The sequence below is a fragment of the Belonocnema kinseyi genome, chromosome 3 (genome assembly GCF_010883055.1).
Source record: "Belonocnema kinseyi isolate 2016_QV_RU_SX_M_011 chromosome 3, B_treatae_v1, whole genome shotgun sequence".
In the NCBI taxonomy this organism is placed as follows: domain Eukaryota; kingdom Metazoa; phylum Arthropoda; class Insecta; order Hymenoptera; family Cynipidae; genus Belonocnema; species Belonocnema kinseyi.
The window spans coordinates 153,886,715-153,905,854 of record NC_046659.1 but is presented as its reverse complement, the minus strand read 5'-3'; the positions used below and the strand labels follow the sequence as shown (position 1 = coordinate 153,905,854).

The following is a 19,140-nucleotide window of genomic DNA, read 5'->3' as shown; positions in this document are numbered from 1 at the left end:
ATCTCTTTGGATGAACATTCATTTTTTTAACTAAGAATTCAATTATTCTATTTTTGGTTGAAAAATGATCTTTTTTGTTGAAAATTCATATTTTGTTGATAGAAATTAATCTTTATTTTTAAAAATTAATCTTTTTGTTTAAAAATTCAATTCTTCTAGTTAAAGATTCATCGTTTTAGTTCAAAATTCATCTTTCTAGTTTAAAATTCAATTATTCCAGTTAAATTTTTAAAAATTTTTATTTAAAATTTATTAGTTCGTTTGAAAATGTAACTATTTTTTGAAAATTAATTTTTTTTTGTTAAAAGTAATTTTTTAACAATTTTTTTTACTTAAAATTTAATTATTTAAGTGTTGTTTGAAAAATTATCTTTTTCAGTGGAAATGAATTTTGTTTTCAAGAAATTGAGGTAAAATTATTAGGATTCAATTAAAGGAACTATTATAATATTAATAAGCAAATCTTGCAGAATGGAAAGAAACAGGAGCTTAAAGTCCTTTAAAAAAGAAATTATTTAAGATCCAAAAGAAATGCATTTTTTCATGAATAATTTTATGCAAAATGGAGATAAAAAGAAATTCACAATTAAAAACCAAACTCCCAAACTACCTCACTTTTCGGCTCATTAGAGGCAAAAAAAACTATTTTGTTAAAAATTCAACTTTATAGTTGAAAATTCATTTTTTGGTTAAAATTTAATTATTTCAGATGTAGATTAATAATTTTATTTGAAGATTTATCACTTTGGTTGAAAGCTCAACTATTTTGTTTGAATTATTTTGCTGAAAATCCTTTTTTTTTTGTTTTGTGTTTTGAAAAATAATTTTTTAAACTGAAATGGCTTGAAATGGTCCGCTGAATCGCCACCCTAAGTAGAATTGAAAATCTTGATTTTTTAATGAATTAAATAATACGTCCAATTAATCTGCAGGCCACTCAGGAACCTAGTTTCTCCTCAGCTTGCGCTTTTATGTGCAAGGAGTTTTTCTACGCAAGAGTTTTCAATCCAGACAACAAAACAACCGAGAGCTTGAAACCTTTAATTATTTCACGGTCTCAGAGCGAGTGTGAAAAATATTCTCTCGAGGAGATTGCCAAGATAGGCAAATTGCAAATGCAGATAAGAATCGAGCTCGCCAGACTCGGCAAGCTACAACTTCAGTTAGAAGAGGAAGAAAAAAAGTTGGAAACGAATTCCGCAACTAATGTAAAGTAAGTTAATCATCTCATCTTTTTTATTTTTTTCATTCTAATCGTCGATTTTCAGGTTGACCGTAGATTAGGGAAAACCTGGAAATCAAAACAGTCAGGGAATTTTATTTTTTAGCGAAAGCTCAAGGATTTTGAAAAAAATCTTGGGAAAGATTCGAGCGTTTTGAAAATGAAGTTTCCTTTTATTTCTATTTTTCGCAGATGACAATTCAATTATCTGGTTGTAAATTTAACAATTTTGTTTTAAAGGACATCCTTTTTGGTTGATGAATTTTTGAAGACAAAATTTTATATTCTCAACCAAGAAAGATGATTTTTTCTCCAAATAGTTTAATTTTCAAATCTAAAAGATGAATTTTCAACAGAATAGTTAATTTTCAACTAAGAAACATGATTTTTCAACCAAATGGTAGAACTTCCAAATTAAAGAGTTGAATTTTAAAAACCTGAAAGATGGATTTGCAACAAAATAATTAAATTAAAAAAGGTTTTTCTTTTTAACCCAGCAAAAGATGATTTTCAAATATCAGCATTTTAATCTTATGATATTTTTACCATAGATAATTTTATAAGCGGAATAAAACATTGTTTCATATACAAATTAAAAATTTTCAAATGTATTAATTTATTTCTAACCAAAAAAAAGTTTTTTCTACTTTGAAAGATAACTCTTTAACAAAATACTGGAATTTTCAACAAAATAATTCAGTATTTAACATAATAGTTGAATATTAAACCTAAAAAGACAAATTGTCTACGGAAAAAGTATCATAGTTTATATTTTAATAAAAAAAGAATTAAATTTATACTACAAAAGAAATGAATTTTAAAACCAGAAAGACGAATTTCCAACAAATAAAGATTTTTCACTCAAAAAATAAATAAAAGTTAATCTAAATTATTGAACCTTCAAACCAGAAGACAAATTTTCTTTACAAACATTCAATTTTCGAACAAAAAATATGACTGTTTAACAAAAAATTAATTTTCCACGAAACTGATGCATTTTTACACAAAAAAAAGGAAATTTCAAGCTAAAAAATCATTTTCTGCAACAACAACAAAATTCGAATTTCTAACTAAAAAATATCAATCTTTAAAAAATGGAAAAGTTACTTTTCTGTTAAAAAATTAATTCTAAACCAAACAAGAAAAACAATTATTTTTGACTAAACAGTTGAAGTTTCAACCAAAAATGAGCCTTCAATAAATAAAAAATGTTCAAAATGTAGTTTAACTTTAGCCCAAGAATTTGAATTTTCAATTAAAAAAGATTAAATTTTAACAAGATAATTAAACTTTCAACCAACGAGATAACTTTTCAACTTAAAATATAAATTTATCATAAAAAAGAAATTTCTTAACAAAACGATTCAATCAAATGTTTTAAACAAATTAGTTGAATTATCAAGCAAAGAAGAACGATTTTTAACCAAAAATTTGCATTTTCACACAAAAAAATGAAATTTCTTCTACAACAGATGAAGTTTAAATCAAAAAGATACATTTTCAAAATAATAATTGAATTTTCTGTTGAAAAAGATTTTAGTCGAGTTTTCACGATAAAACTATGAATTTTTTAAAAAGAAATAATTTTCTACCAAAGAAATTGAATTTTCAATCCAAAAAGACGATTTTATTACCAAAAAGGATGACTTTTTAACAAAATTGTTGAATTCTCTAGCAAATAGTTGCATTTTTATAAAAAAAATAATATGCAGTTTATCTTAAAGCAGAAGAATTTTTTATTATAAAAAAATGTTGAGTTTTCATCAAAAAAAAATTTTCAGTTAACTCAGTAACATCAAAAATTGAATTTTTGTAACAAAAAAATAAGTTCATACAACAAGAATTTAATTTTTAATGCAAAAAGACGAATTTTTTCAACCACAAAGGATAAATTTTGAACAAAATAGTTCAATTCTCTACCAAATAGTTGCATTTTAATCCAAAAAATATCAATTTTGTACTAAAACTGATGAATTTGTAATTTAAAAAAATGGAACTTTCATCCAGAAAATATTTCAGTTCATTTTTCTACACTAAAATATAAATTTTAACCAAAAAGTAAATTTTCTACGAAATTGTTCAGTTTTCAAGAAAATAGTATAACAACTTAATTTTTAAACAAACAGTTGCATTTTTATAAAAAAAAGTGGAATTTTCAACCGAAAAGTTAACGAAAAAGTGCAATTTTGTATTAATTAAAGTCAATTCTGAGACTCATAAGTTCTCAGAGAATTTATTTCTCGATTATATTCTCGGTAATATTTTATTTCTCGTTACCGTTCTCAAAGTAATATAATTAATTCTTATATTTAATTCTTTGTTTAAAAATTCATCCATTTTGTTGAAATTTTTTTTTGAAAATGTATCATTTTGTTTTTAAAATTCATCTCTTTTTGGTAGAAATTTCATCTTTTCGTTCAGAATTAAAATTTTCGCTGAAAAATCAACTGTCTTTTAAAAAATTAGTCTATTTTTCTTTAAAATCTAACTTCTTGGTTGAAAATTTAACTGTTTTTAATTGATATTTCATCTTCTTTCATTAAAAATTCGACCATTTGATTCATAATTCATCTAAATTGTTCGACAATTTTGCAATTCTTTAAAAATATTCTCTTAAAATGAATGTTTGAAGAAGTTATTTAAAATTTGTCCAAGCATCTTAAGAAAATTTTTTTATTCTCTTTAAACCTTTTAAAATTCTTATAAAGCTTTTTTTAAAATTTTTTTAATCTTGCAAAATCTGGTAAATTTTTCCATTCTTTTTCAACATTTTAGGAAATCAATTTAAATTTTTGAAAATATTTTTCATTTATCTTTAAAAACTAATTTTTCAACAAAATAAATTGATCTTAAATTTTCCCAGGAATCCTGAAAAAATATGTTTTTAATGTTTGAACATCTTCCAGAGATTTAGATTATTTTCAAATCTTTGAAAAACTTCTTAATCTTTTTAAATTATTCGAATTTTCAGAAAATTAAAAAAAAAATCTGCAAAATTTTCTAAACATCCTAAGTTTTTTTAAAATAATTGGTCTTTTTCCTTTTTTTCGAATTCTGCATAATTGAAAATTGATCTTTTTGAGTTGAAAATTAAACTGTTTTTAATTGATTTTTCATCTTCTTTTATTAAAAAATCGAACATTTGATTCAAAATTCATCTGAATTGTTAAAAATTCGTTTTGTTTTTGTTGGATAATAAGTTGTTTTTTTACTAAAAATGGATATCTTTTTGAGGTAAAAATTCAACTGTAGAAAATTAATTTTTTTTTTGGCTTAAAACTCGTATTTTTGGTTTAAGAAATCATCTATTTTAGTAGAAATGTTGTCTCCTTTCGTTGAAATATCAAATATTATATTTTTTCTTTGGGAATTCATTATTTTTTTGTTGTAAAATCAACTGTCTTCTAAAATTTCGTTTTTTTTTTGCTTGAAAATTTAACTTCTTGGTTCCACTGTTTTTAGTTGAAGATAACTATTTTTTAATTAAAAGTTCGACCATTTGATTAAAAATGCATCCAAATGTTAAGTTTTTAATTATTTTGTTGAAAAAAATTAACGTTCTTGTTGAAAAATCAACTATTTAGTTGAACCTTCGACTGTTTTTGATTGAATGTCAATACTTTTGATTGAAAATTCTACTATTTCTTTGAAAATTCATGTTTGTAGGTATAAAACACAAGTGTTTGTTGAAAAAGTTAACTATTTTGTTAAAAATTTAATTATTTTTCTGAAAATTCAAGTATTTCTTTAAAAGGTAATCTTTTTTATCGACAATGAAACTGCTTTGTTGAAAATTTGTCTGGGACAGAAAATTCGTCCTATTATATTAAAAATTTATCCTTTTTTGTTGAAAATTCAACTGTCCTCTAAGAAAATTCAATTATTTGGTTTGGAAATTGAACAATTTCGTTATAAATCCAGTTATTTGTTTAATATTTTAATTATTTTGTTGAAAATTTGTCTGGGACAGAAAATTCGTCCTATTATATTAAAAATTTATCCTTTTTTGTTGAGAATTCAACTGTCCTCTAAGAAAATTCAATTATTCGGTTTGGAAATTCAACAATTTGGTTATAAATCCAGTTATTTGTTTAATATTTTAATTATTTTGTTGAAAATTTCACTGTGATTTATTTATTTGATAAAATACTGAATAATTATATTTCTATCCAGGTTTATTGGCGAGCTTTTCAAGCAAGGAGTCTTAACAACCAAGGTATTTTTCATTTCTAAAATTTCATTGTTATACGAAGCAAATCTGCATTTTTTTCACTCATTTTTTTACTCTTGGTTTCAGGACTTAAAAAAGTTACAGGAATCTAAAGAGGCATATGAAAATGCGAATTATCAAGATTCTGTTGATCAGAATTCTAATATTGTGTTGAAAATTTAATAAGAGGCGGAGAATCGCGATAAGATTCGGAACTGAATATGGATATTTTCCTTGTTTAAAAAAATGTATAAATAGTCGGAATTTTTTGTTTTTTCAAATTAATTATTATTTTTGCTTTTCATTGTTTTGTTTAGAGTATACGAGGAGTTTACAGTTCCTAGGAAAACTACGTAACTCAGGAGTTTTTTTGTTAGGAAAAAAGAGTATTAAGTCGCAATGCGCTACTGGGTCAAGAATAATCTATTGTTTATTTGAAATCAATTAATACTTTTTTATCAAAGCGTCTTTTTTGGGAGGCCTTAGGCCATTAATTATTTTAAGTTGTTCAAAAATAATATTATGTTACAAATATCTTTGCCAAAGAATATGAGCTAGAAAAAAAAAAGTTTATATGATGTTCTTAGATTGTTACATAGAAAATATATAATTATTAATTTTGTACTTTCAAATATTTCCTAATAAATATATTATAAAAAAATAATTTTACCTACTGCATTGCTTTAAAATGTTTTATATTATATGCATAGTTCCTTAATTTTTTTTTTATAAACTTTTAATCATGTCTATTCAATAATTAGTCATTAATGCCAAAGAAATAAAAAATTAAAACTAAATTTTCTTTCGAAATTTTCATAAATATCTTTTTTTTATATTCTTTTTTGATAATTTTAGAAATCTTCAAATTTTATTAAATATTTTCCTGTAATTAATTTTTCAAAGTAAAAAATCATTTAAAATTGTCGCCCAGAAATTTTAAAAAATAATTATTTAATATGTATAATCAGTAATTAATCGCAAATACCAAAGAAATTATAAACTATCTAAATTTCCTTTAGAAATGTAAATTTTGTTTAAAAAAAAATTTATCTTCAAGTTTTAAATTATTTTTGAATCTTTTCAACGTTGTTAAATCTTCTACCTATCTTTTAAAATGATTCAAATTTTTTTATAAAATTTAAATTAAAATGCTGCATAAACTTATAAATGACCTAAATATCTTTTAAAATGCTTCGTATTAATTTTTTTTTAATTTTCTATTAAATCTTCCAGATTATGTTTTCATTATTTTTTAAAAATATTTTAAAATGTTTTAAAATATTTTTTGAAATTAATTTTTCAATAAGGAGTTTATTTAAATTTTTTCCAAAAATCTTTTTAAAAAATAGTTGTATACTCTTAAAATATGTCAAAAAATTTTGCTTTAGTTCAACAATTTTTTAAAGTTGAACCTTTTTTTGAATCCTTTTAAAACTTCTAAATCTATTTTAACCTAACCCAAATATTTTGTAAAAATTATTAGTCTTCCAAAATTAAAAATGTTCAATTTTTTCATAAAATTCATTTTTCTATAAAATTATTATTTGAAATTTTCCTCACTTATTATTTGAATTTAATATAAATCCTATTATTTGAATTTTTTTTAAACCTTCTAAAATTATTTAAAAACTTCTTTTCTTCGAAACATTCAAAAACCTACATTATTTTTTAATCTTCTCGAAATTTTATTTATTCTCAAATCTTTTGAAAAGTTATAAACATGAAATCCAGGTTTTTTCAATATATTTTGATATCTTCAAAAATTTTAATTAATTCTTTGAAATAAAAGCTAAATTATATTGTTTATTTTCCTGTTAATCTGTATAAATTAAAGTTATGTTTGAATCATTTCAGAACTTCAAAATATCTTTTCACTCAATTTTTTTCTAGAATTTTGTAATATTGCAAAATTGGATTTAAAAAAAAATCTTTTATTTTCTCTTTCGAAATTTTTGGAAATGATTTCAAATGTTTTAAAATATTTTCCAATTTTGTTTTAAAATACATTTTTCAAAATAAAAAATCATTAAAAATTTTCCCAAACTTTCAAACTGCTTAAAAAAGCTTCTAAATTTTGGCTCAAAATCTTTGAAGATCCACATTATGCTTAAAAATTTGTGAAATTTCAAATTCGATTTTTTGACAAAAGAAAAAAAATGTACATTAACTTCCTGAAGAACTTTTAAAAATATTAGTATTTTGCCTAATTTATTTCTTTGAATCTGCATAATTTACAAAATTCCCGTAAAATCTTCCGGATTAGTTTTCGACCATTTTGAAATTGTTTAAAAATATTTTTTTTTAATCTTGCAAAATCTTGACAAATTTTGTACTATTTTTCAACATTTTAAGAAACCAATTTAAATTTTTGAAAATATTTTTCATTCATCTTTAAGCACTAATTTTTCAACAACAACAAAAAATTTATCTGAATTTTTTCCAGGAATCTTAAAAAAATTTGTTTTGAATGTTTTAACATCTTCCAGAGATTTAAATTATTTTTGAATCTTTTCAAAACTTCTCAATCTTTAAATTATTCGAATTTTTCAGAAAATTTAAAAAAATGCTGCATCAACTTCTAAATAACCAAATTATTTTTTAAAAATAATTGGTATTTTCCCCGTTTTTCGAATTCAGTCTAAGTGGAAAGTTGACAAAAAGTTGAAAATTTCAGAGAAAACCGCAGCTTTCTAATTTTATTTAAAGAGAATATTGTTATAAACAATAAAAAATGGTTTAAACCTTTATTTTTGTCAACTTGAATAGATTATTATATCACTTTAATTGAAAAGTGGGCAAAAAGTAAAAAATTTTAGAAAAAACTGCAACTTTTAAGAATTATTCAAGGAAAATATTATTATAAATAATAAAAAATTGTTTAAACAATTATATCTGTTGAATTTAATTGACTATTACCTCGCTTAAACTGAAAAGTTGAAAAATGTTGAAAAAACCGTGACTTTTTGACTCTATTTTAAGAGAAAATGGCTCAAAACAATAATAAATTGTTTAAACAATTTATTTTGGGACCCTATAAAACGAACTTATGGGGGTGGTATTTAAAAATTATTCATTTTTCAACTTTTTTCACCTCATACTGACGACTGTGAATAAAATGTATGAAAACGTATTCTTTTCTTATGGATTAAGACTTTACTTTGGATGTATTTTCCAATCATTATTTATCATAAGTATTTATGTAATTCAAAATCAGCGCGCTAACAGTGACCAATCGGGATGTCGGTACGACGCAAGCGCATTTTAAAAAGTTCCCAATATTGGGGACACTGCGTCCCATCACAACATGAACCGGCCCATGGCATTTCAGCTGAGCAGCATTCTTATGCTTGTCATAACAGTGTGCAGTTGTAACATCATAATTACTTTTGAAATCTTCAGAGTGCTTAGGAATTGATAAAATATCGTGAGTATTACATATAACTACTTGATAATATATTGCATGTCATCTTTGTACTATTTTAATATTTTTTATATTGATATTTATTATTTCTGGGTTTAAAAAAGTAATTTTTTTAAACCTCACATTTTATAAGTTTCTTCCGGTTCCCCATAAGAATCAAAATGGAAGATGAGAGGGTAAAGTTGAATCAAGTGTAGGTTTCTCAACTTTTATTGTGAAAATTAATTTTGAAATTAAACTAAAATTTAAGGGAAATTATTGTTTCATCCCAGATATTATATTCTTTATGAATAGGTACCCTTGTCAGACAAGTTTTAAGTAAAATATTCCTTTGAAGAAGTAACTGCGCACTTCGAATTTGACACATTTTATCCCTTTTCTGTTTACATTTTACATTCTCAATGTTACCTGTAACTGCGCAGTATATATTTTATTTTTTTCGAGGGAAGTTTATTAGATGTGTTCAGGGTGTCTACCTTATCGGGTAACTGAGAATTTGATTCAGTAACCGGTATTTTTTATTCGATAAGTGTGAAGTGTTTTGATATTTTAGCAGATTTTTGGTATTTTGTCAATCAAATCTATTCAAAATTGAAGAATTCCAAGCTTTTTACGTTAAATATTAAACGTTTTTAATTCGAATGTCTTAATTAAGAAAAATGTAAACGTCTTATTTAAACTTTATAAACTATTTTCAACTTAAAAATATCTTCATAATAATATATTCGTAATTAAAGGCTTTTACCATATTTAAAATATTGTTGCAGTCTAAAATATTTAATTTTTAACACATTCAATTTGAAATTTTTTTATTCAGAAAAAGACTAATTTAAAATAAAATGTAGATTTTTTCAGATTTCAAACAAAAAAATTTAGAAGCTTTTTAAGAATTTTAACAGGCTTAAACAAAATACAAACATTATTTAAAGATTTCCAGGAAATTAAGGGAATATTTAAAAAAGTCGTGAATGATTGAAAAAATGGTCAAAAAGTATCTGTAAGACTTTTAGGAAATTTTTGCAAATTTGCAGGATTTTCTAAAAATTGTAGGAAAAATGCGATAAATATATTTTAAAATCTCTTTAAATATTCTCTTAAAATAATTTTTCGAAATGGAAAATCATTGCAATTTTCCTAGGAATCTTAAGAAAGTGTTTTAATTTTTTTGAAGCCTTTTACAATTCTTAAAAAGCTTATAAAATGTTTGTTCAAAGCCTGTAAAAATCGAAATTTTATTTGTAAGATTTTAAAGATTTTTTAAAAATTTACAGTATTTTCTAAAAATTGTAGGAAAAATTCAATTCATTTTAAAAGATATCTAACTGTTAAAAAATAAATTTGAAAACATTTAAAACAACTTTTAGATTTCTCAGGATTATGAGATAAATTTTTTAGGTTTTTGTTCAAGCATTTTCAAACTATTTAAAATAAAAATAATTTAACTTCTTATTTCAGAAGTGTTTGATCAAAAAAAATTTATTTTTAGTGTTTCTAGCTTGAAGTTTCTTGAAATGATACAATTTTGAAAATTGTACAGTTAATTGATTGATTATTTAAATTAGAGAATTGAAAATGATAACGTGTAATTTATATTTTTGGAACTGAATCCGAATATTTGAACCTAATAATTTTAAAAAGGTAAAAAATCTTCAATTTGACAATTTATCTGCATTTCATTCAAAACTGTTCAATTATAAATTGTTAGACCTTTCATTTTATGAGTGTAAATTATTGTGTATTGTAATACAAAATTTTTGAATTAAGAACTTTTAAACTTGAATTTTAAAGATTTAAACATCAAAAGATCCACTTTCAGTGCTTTAATTTGTAGTTTATTTTTTATTACTTCAAATGGAAAAAATGTCTAGCTTTAGAATTTTAATTTTTTAATGTCATTGACCGTAAAAAATGTTTTCTAACCGGGAAATGACCGAGAATTTATTTCATTGATTAAAACGGTCATATCTGGTTGATAATTTAACTATTTTTTATTTAAATCGTTTTTTTTCTCTGTTTGAAATTTATTTTGTAGCTAAAAATGGAAGGATTCTATTTTTGTTGAAATTTTTTTTTGTTTGCAAGAAAAATTTAAGGAATTCAGTTGAAAATTCCAATATTTTACTCAAAAGTTTATCTCAAGTAGAAAATTATTTTTTTAGCTAAATATTTACTTATTCAATTTTTTGTACATGTAGTTGAAAATTCAACTATTTATTTGACAATAAAATCATTTTTGTGAAAAATTATTTTTTGTTGAAAATCATTTTTTTACTGAAAAATGAACCGTTACAGTTCAAAATATAATTATTTTGTAAAAAGCTTCGTTTTTTTCTGTTTGAAAACTAATTTCTTTAACTGAAAATTTTAACTACTCCCGCTGAAAATTCATTATTTTAATTGAAAGTTCATATCTGGTTAAAAATTTAACCATTTTGTGGAAAACCCGTTTTCTTGTTTTGTTAGGAATTGATTTTTATAACTGAAAAATTTACTATTCTATTGTTGTCATAATTGAAAATTCAACTGTCTGGTTAATAATTTAATCTTTTATTGAAATTTTGTCACTCTAACTAATAGTTAAGTTTTTGATAGAAGTGTACCTTTTTTAGTTGAAAATTCATCTGTTTGCTTGAAAATTGCAAAGTTGGTTTGCAATTTTTTAAGTGTTTTTATTGAAAAAATGAACTAACTGGTTGATAATTTAATTATCATGCATTTATCATTTTGTTTGCGGTTGAAAATTCATTTTCCGAACTAAAAATTGAACTAGTTAGTAGAAAAAAAACTTTTTCACTCAAAATTACAATCTAATTTTAGAAATTTGAAGAGTTTTAAATTGAATTTAATATATTATTTGCAAGAGGACTTGGGGTCGGCCCCATAAGCCCCGTTCTTTTTTTTATTACTTGAAAATTAACTTTTTTTAATAGAAAATTTAACTAATCGAGTTGAAAGTTCCATAATTTTACTTAAATCTTTATCTGTAGCAGAAAATCGATTTTTTTATCCGATTTTTTACATATTCTATATTTAGTTAAAAATGAATATTCGATTTGATTGAAAATTCATCTCTGGTTAAAAATCTAAATATAAAAAAGTTAAGGTTTAACAGATTTTTTTCGATGTTATCATAATTCGAAGAGTAATGTAAACCAGATATTCTTGATCTAGAAAACCAACCATTTTTTATTTTTTTTGCTTTTTTTTTACAGTTTCTGACACTATAAAGTAGGCATTATATACGCTTTATCCTGGCTTAACCCTTTTTTAAGGCCAGCAGAATTTTTTTCCTTGAAATATAATTCTCGAATTTTTTTCAATCCTATCATAAAAAAGAGGTTGCGATATAATCTCGAAGTCTGAAGCCACAATATCTCTTCACCTATTGGTTGGATTTAAATGCGCCGACTATTCATTAGAATCGAGATCAGAATCGAGATCAGCGGAATCTATTATGAAGGCAATGCATGCGCACCGAAATGCGCTCTAGCCCTGATGTGCTCTGTTTGGCGGCGGTAAATGCTAGGGATACAAGTCGATTCTGGAGTTTGAATTGTACAATTTTGACTTTATTTAATCTTCAAACATTGTAATTATTTAAACAATTTTCATAAATGGATATTTTTAAAGAATACATTCAATTTATCATGTTGCTTTGTAGATTTACAAGAAATATTAATTATTTAAACAATTTGAATTAAAAACTTAAGACTAAGAATGTCTATCCGATGACTTTTTTCTATGTTGCTTTGTAAACCTACAAGAACTAATAATTATTGAAACAATTTTAATTAAAAAATTAAGAGTTTGCCTCTTTTTACAAGTAAATTTGTTTACGAATTAAACTAAGATTATCTACCCGATGCCTCTTTTCTATTTTGCTATGCAAATTTACATAAACTATTAATTATTCAAACAATTTTAATTAAAAAACTAAAAGTGACCTTTTTTTCTAAGAGCCAGTTTGTTTGCGGAGTACAACTAAGAGTGTCTATCCGATGACTCTTTTCTATTTTGCTTTGTAAATTTACAAGAAATTTACAAGAACTATTGTTTATTTAAAGAATTTCAATTTGAAAATAAGTGTTTAACCTTTATTTTACGAGTTAATTTTTTTACGAAGTCAAGTAAGAATGTCTATACAATGACTCTTTTTTATGCGGCTTTTCAAATTTACAAGAACTATTAATTATTTAAACAATGTTAATTGATAAATTAAAAGTTTGGCTTTTATCCTACAAGTCAATTTGTTTTCGAAATCAACTAAGAATGTCTATAGTCTATACGATGACTTTTCTATATTGCTTTGAAAATTTACATAAATTATTCATTATTTAAACAGTTTTCATAAAAAACTAAAAGCGACCTTTTCTCAAAGGGCCAGTTAGTTTTCGAAGTCAACTAAGAATGTCTATCCGATTATTATTTTCTATATTACTTTTAGAATTTACAAGAACTATTAATTATTTAAACAATTTTTATTAAAAAATTTAAAGTTTGGCTTTAATCCTACGAGTCAATTTGTTTTCGAAATCAACTAACAATCTATTCGATGACTGTTTTTTATGTTACTGTGCAAATTTACAAGAACTATTAAGTATTTAAAGAATTTCAATTAAAAACTTCAGAGTGGCCTTTTTTCTACGAGTTAATTTTGTTACGAAGTCAAGTAAGAATTCTTATACAATGACTATTTTTATGCTGCTTTTAAAATTTACAGGAACTGTTAATTATTTAAATAATTTTTGTTAAAGAATTAAGAACTATTGAGTAATTAAAGAATTTCAATTTAAAAAATAAAAGGTTAACCGTTTTGATATGAGTCAATTTTTTGACGGAGTGAACTAAGAATATCTATCGGATGACTCTTTCCTATTTTGCTTTGTAAATTTACAAGAACTATTATTTATTTAAAGAATTTCAATTTAAAAATAAGAGTTTAACCTGTGTTCTATGAGTTACTTTTTTTGTGATGTCAAGTAAGAGTTTCTATACAATGACTCTTTTTATACTGCTTTTCAAATTTACAAGAACTATTAATTATTTAAACAGTTTTAATTAAAAAATAAGAGTTTTAACCTGTGTTCTACGAGTTACTTTTTTTGTGAAGTCAAGTAAGAGTTTCTATACAATGACTCTTTTTATACTGCTTTTCAAATTTACAAGAACTATTATTTATTTAAAGAATTTCAATTTAAAAATAAGAGTTTAACCTGTGTTCTACGAGTTACTTTTTTTGTGAAGTCAAGTAAGAGTTTCTATACAATTACTCTTTTTATACTGCTTTTCAAATTTACAAGAACTATTAATTATTTAAACAGTTTTAATTAAAAAATTAAAAGTTTGACCTTTATGCTACGAGTCAATTTGTTTTCGAAACCAACTTAGAATGTCCATTCGATGACTCTTTTCTATGTTGCTTTGTAAATTTACAAGAACTGTTATTTATTTGAAGAATTTCAATTTAAAAATAGTGTTCGACCTTTTTTCTACGAGTTTATTTTTTTACGAAGTCAAGTAAGAATGTCTATCGGATGACTCTTTTCTAGGTTGCTTTGCAAATTTATAAGATGTATTAATTATTTAAACAATTTCAATTTAAAAACTAAGAGTGCCTTTTTTAAGAGTCAATGTATTTTCGGAGTCAACTAAGAATGGCTTCCGATGACTACTTTCGATGTTGCTTTGCAAATTTACAAGAGCTATTAATTATTTAAGGAATTTTAATTCCAAATTTAAGAGTTTGAATCTTTTTTCTACAAGTGAGTTTGTTTACGGAGTGAACTAAGAATGTCTATCGGATGACAATTTAAATTAAAAAATTAAGAATTTTTTAAAGAGTACGAGTTTCTTTTTACGAGTAGGCAAATTTTTTCACATAATTAACTAAGAATATCTTTTCAAAGATTTATTTTCTCTGAAGCTTTAAAAATTTACAATTATTAATTATTTAAAAAATGGTTCATAAACATATTGAGAGTAAGGGTATTTTTAAATTAATAAACACAATTTGTTTACGAAGTTAACTAAGATTATTTTTACGATGAATCTTTCCTGAGTTATTTGTTAAATTTACAAGAATTATTATTATTTAAAGAACTTTCATAAAAAATTCAGAATTTTACTATTTTTTAACGAAAAGAGTCAGTTTTTGTTTACAAATTTAATTAGGAACGTCTTTACGATTGATTATAATAATCAGATTTTCATGATTTATTATTTAAACTACTTTCATGAGCAACTTAAGAGTTTGGGCATTTTTTGAAAAATAGGTTTAATTTGTGTACAGAATCAACAAAAATTGTATTTCCAATTACTTTTTACTACGACACTTAGCAAATTTACACTAATGATTTATTATTAAAATAAATTTCATAAACGAATTCAAAACTTAACTGTTTTTTAGATTTTTAACTATTTGAACATTTTAAACAAATTAGTTTTTATAAGAAAATGCATGCACTGTATATTTAATAAGAATTAAAAAAGAAATTAAAACTGTATGATGGTAAAAACTTTCATTTTCATTAGTTTCAGTAATTATTTGTTTTTATTATTTTCCTCCTTTAATTTCATAATAGTCTGTATGAATTTTAGTACAATTTAATTAATTACAATGCGGCTAAAAACGAGTTTATTCGAATTACTCGCAGTTGCCAAAAAATTTGGCCAAATGAGAGGAAAACTGTAGAAAACCACCTTCCGAGTTTGGCCGGGTTTTCAAAGTTCGGTTTTCAAAGATCTCGAATCGAGATCATTTACCATGTATTTCTATGGTCCAAGGAAGCAAAGCGCATTTCAAAAGTATAGGAAAAGTGTTGAAAAAAAGGGTCCAATCTACTCACGGATTGTCCACATCTGGTGGACATCTTCCTGTCGCTGGTAATACCTTTCCCTTTTTTTCTACCTTTTTTTTCCTAATACTTTGGCATGTGCCATGCCTTTATTAAGCCTGTTGTAAATATTTTTTCAAGAAGGCTGTTAGGTCCTTTGCTTTTATGGCTAACATCTGGCAAGAATCCTTTGACCAATTTTGAGGAAGAATGCGAAGGAAAGTAATAAATATGAAATGGGGTCCCACCAAAAGAGAAATAAAGTAATTGTATGTTTATGAAAAGGAAAGGATGCTCCTCTGCCAATAAACTATGACTAACAGAATTTTTTCCTAATTTTTCCACCATATTCTGAGCTCTGAGATCGTGACAGTAAAAGTATCGGACAGATGGTACTGCAGTTTTTCCCTGGTATTTCGTTTAATAGCTTCGAACACATTTTTTTCAAAAATCATAGAAATCTATTTTTATACAGAAAACTTCAAGGAAAAAGTCAGGATATTTTATTGGCCGAGGAAATTCAAGGATTTTGAAACAAAAATTTGCCCTTAGTATTTGATTTGCCTGTTATGTATTTCTATGTCTTGTTTTCAGTTGCTTTATCCTGACGATTATAACTATTAGTTAACAATTTTATTATTTGGTTCCAAATTAAACCATTTTTATTAAGAAGTCTCTAGTTATACCTTTTATTTTAAATGATCTACTATTACATTATTCGTTGCGAATTCACATTTTTGGTAGAAAATTCAATTATATGGGTGAAGGTTTTGAACTCCTTTATTAAAAAAATATTTTTTTATATTGAAAATTCTGTTTTTTTTTTTTAATTAATGTTTTGCTTAAAAGTTTAACTATTCCAGTTAAGAATAATAGTTTTTGTTGAAAATTCAGCTCGCAGGTTAAAATGTGATTTTTTTTAATTAAAAAAACAGGGTGGCCGCTAGACATGGAATTTTTTGAGACCGGGAAATAACGGTGAATTTTTTTGACCGCGAATTTTACAAATATGTAGAAAAAAAATCTGTCCACGTTCGATTTGAAAAGTTCTTAAATAATTAGTTGAATTTTTATGTTTTTCAATTATGCTATTATTTAGCTTACAATGCGCAATTCAAAATTTTTTTACTTAGAAAATTCTCCATTTAAAATTTTAATTTTTTTAAGCTTACATTTTTAATTTGAAGAATTTTTTAATTTTTTCTTAAAGACCTGCATAAATAAAAAATAAAAGCCTTTGATGTTGAAAATTTTTGATGAAAAACATTTTTCTTAAATCAATAAATAAATTTTTTCATTTATCTGTACATTAAGTAATAAAATGTGAACAAAAACGATTTGACAACACGATTTTAAATCAGTTCAAAATTTAAGAATTTTCAGATTTTAACGTTAAAACTTAATCGGTTTCAATTTGAAAATCTTAGTCATTAAACAAATGCGAACGTGTGAGTGAAAATTTAGAAACTATTTTCAACTTAAAAATTACTTCATAATAATATGTTCTTAATTAAAGTATTTTATTAAATTTGAAATATTGTTTCAGTCTAAAATATTCAATTTTTAGCCCATTCAATTTAAAACTTTTAATTAAAAAAAATATTAATTATTGAATAATTAGCAATATTTGAATTTTTATTTAAGACAAGTAAATTGAAATCAAATATTTAAAAGTTTACGAATCTTAACTGAATTGTTTGACATAGAAAGCCTGTAATCGTTAAAATTTCGAAGAGCTTTTAAACTTTGAACGTTACAATTTTTATTGTTGTATTTGAAAAATGCTTAAGAAAATGTTTTTATTCTTTTGAAGCCTTTCACAATTCTTGAAAAGAATCTAATTTTCGTTTAAAATCTGGGAAAATCTACATTTTGTTTTATATTAGGCTATATCATTTGAAGTTTTACATAAAGTTTGAATCCTTTTAAAACTTCTACATATCTCTTAAAATTACTCAAATTTCCCCTAAAAATAATAAATGTTCGATTGTTATTTATACATCCAAATTGTGAAGAAATGTTATAAAATTTGCGGGATTTTCTGAAAATTTTAGAAAAAATCAATTAATTTTGACAGATACTTAGAAGTTCTGAAAAAATTTCAAAAATAATTTTAAGTTTAAAACAAATTTAAAACAACTTCTAGATTTTTCAAGATTTTGATATACAATTTTGCAACTTTCCCAAGATGTTTAAACTATTTAATAAGAAAATAATTGAATTTCTAATTTAAGAAACGTTCAGTTACAACTTTTTCAATTTTTCAATATTTAATGTTTCTAGCTTAAAATTCGTTAAAATTATATAATTTTCAAGTTCATTGATTGATTTTTTAATTTAGAGAATTAAAAATGATAACATGGATTCATATTATATTTTCCTTTGCGAACTGGGAAAAAACTGGAAAATGACCGGGAATTTATTTCGTCGATTAAAACGGCTACCCTAAAAAAAACTTCTTTCCATTAAATAAATATTTTTGAACTCAAAATGTAATTTCTATTTTTTACTGAAAATTGATTTTTTTAATTGAAAATTCAACGATTAGTTCAAGATCAACCGGATTATTAAAAATTTTTTAAGGGGAATCGTTTTAAATTTCGAAGAAATTCTTGATGTAAGTTGTTGAAATTTTTTAATTAATTTTTTACCTTAAAATGTACAATTCATCTTTTTGTTCAAAATACATTTCTTCTTGACTGCAGATTTATCATTTTAGTTGTGAATTATTTTGTTTAAAAAATAAAGTAAAAATTGGTTAAAAGTGCAAATGTTTTGTTTTAGAAAATTAATATTTTTATAGGAAGTTCAACCCTCTAATTGAAATTTTATCTATTTTGTTGAAATTTTTTTTTTAAATATCATCTATTTAATTTTTCGTTAAATTTTTTGTTCAAAATTTAACTAATTGGTTAGAAACGTAACTATTTTGTCGAAAAAATAAATCTTGTTTTAAAAATTCAACTCTGATTGAAATTTTAAGATTTTTAAGTATTTTATTCAAGTGTGTTTTTGTTTGATAAATCCTTAATTTTTCGTTGAGAATTAAGCTTTTTGTTAAAAATTCAACTTTTCGTATTGAAGCTCAACTCTGTTTTTGGTAGAAGCTTATTATTTTTTGTTTCCAAATTCCTCTAATTGCTTGAAAATTGAATTTTGCAGTAGAAAATTCGATTATTCTGTTAATAATTCAACTATTTTTTTTAAATTCCAGTATTTGTTAAACTCATCCTTCTTTGTTGAAAATACGCCTATTTGAACAAAAAATTCTCGTTTTGGTCTTAAAATTCACGTTTTTGTTATGAATTAAACTTTGTTTTAAAATATTCAATTATTTCGTTAAAAAATGCAACCGATTTTGGTTCAAGTTTAATCTTTATTGTTTAAAATTCTATCATTTGGTAGAAAATTAATTTTTTTGTGCTGAAAGTTCAACAATTTGGTTAAAAATCCA

At 23.7% G+C, this 19,140-nt stretch overlaps 1 protein-coding gene across 1 annotated transcript in view; it reads left to right on the top strand.

Moving 5' to 3' along the window:
* The window catches only part of LOC117170074, a 114,316-nt gene that overhangs the window by 41,592 nt on the left and 53,584 nt on the right, over window positions 1–19,140 (top strand). Inside the window, exons 22-24 of the mRNA XM_033356596.1 lie at window positions 933–1,213; window positions 5,396–5,438; window positions 5,520–5,610. Of these exons, the coding sequence (XP_033212487.1) occupies window positions 933–1,213; window positions 5,396–5,438; window positions 5,520–5,610 (415 nt within the window). The remainder of the gene's footprint in view (window positions 1–932; window positions 1,214–5,395; window positions 5,439–5,519; window positions 5,611–19,140) is intronic.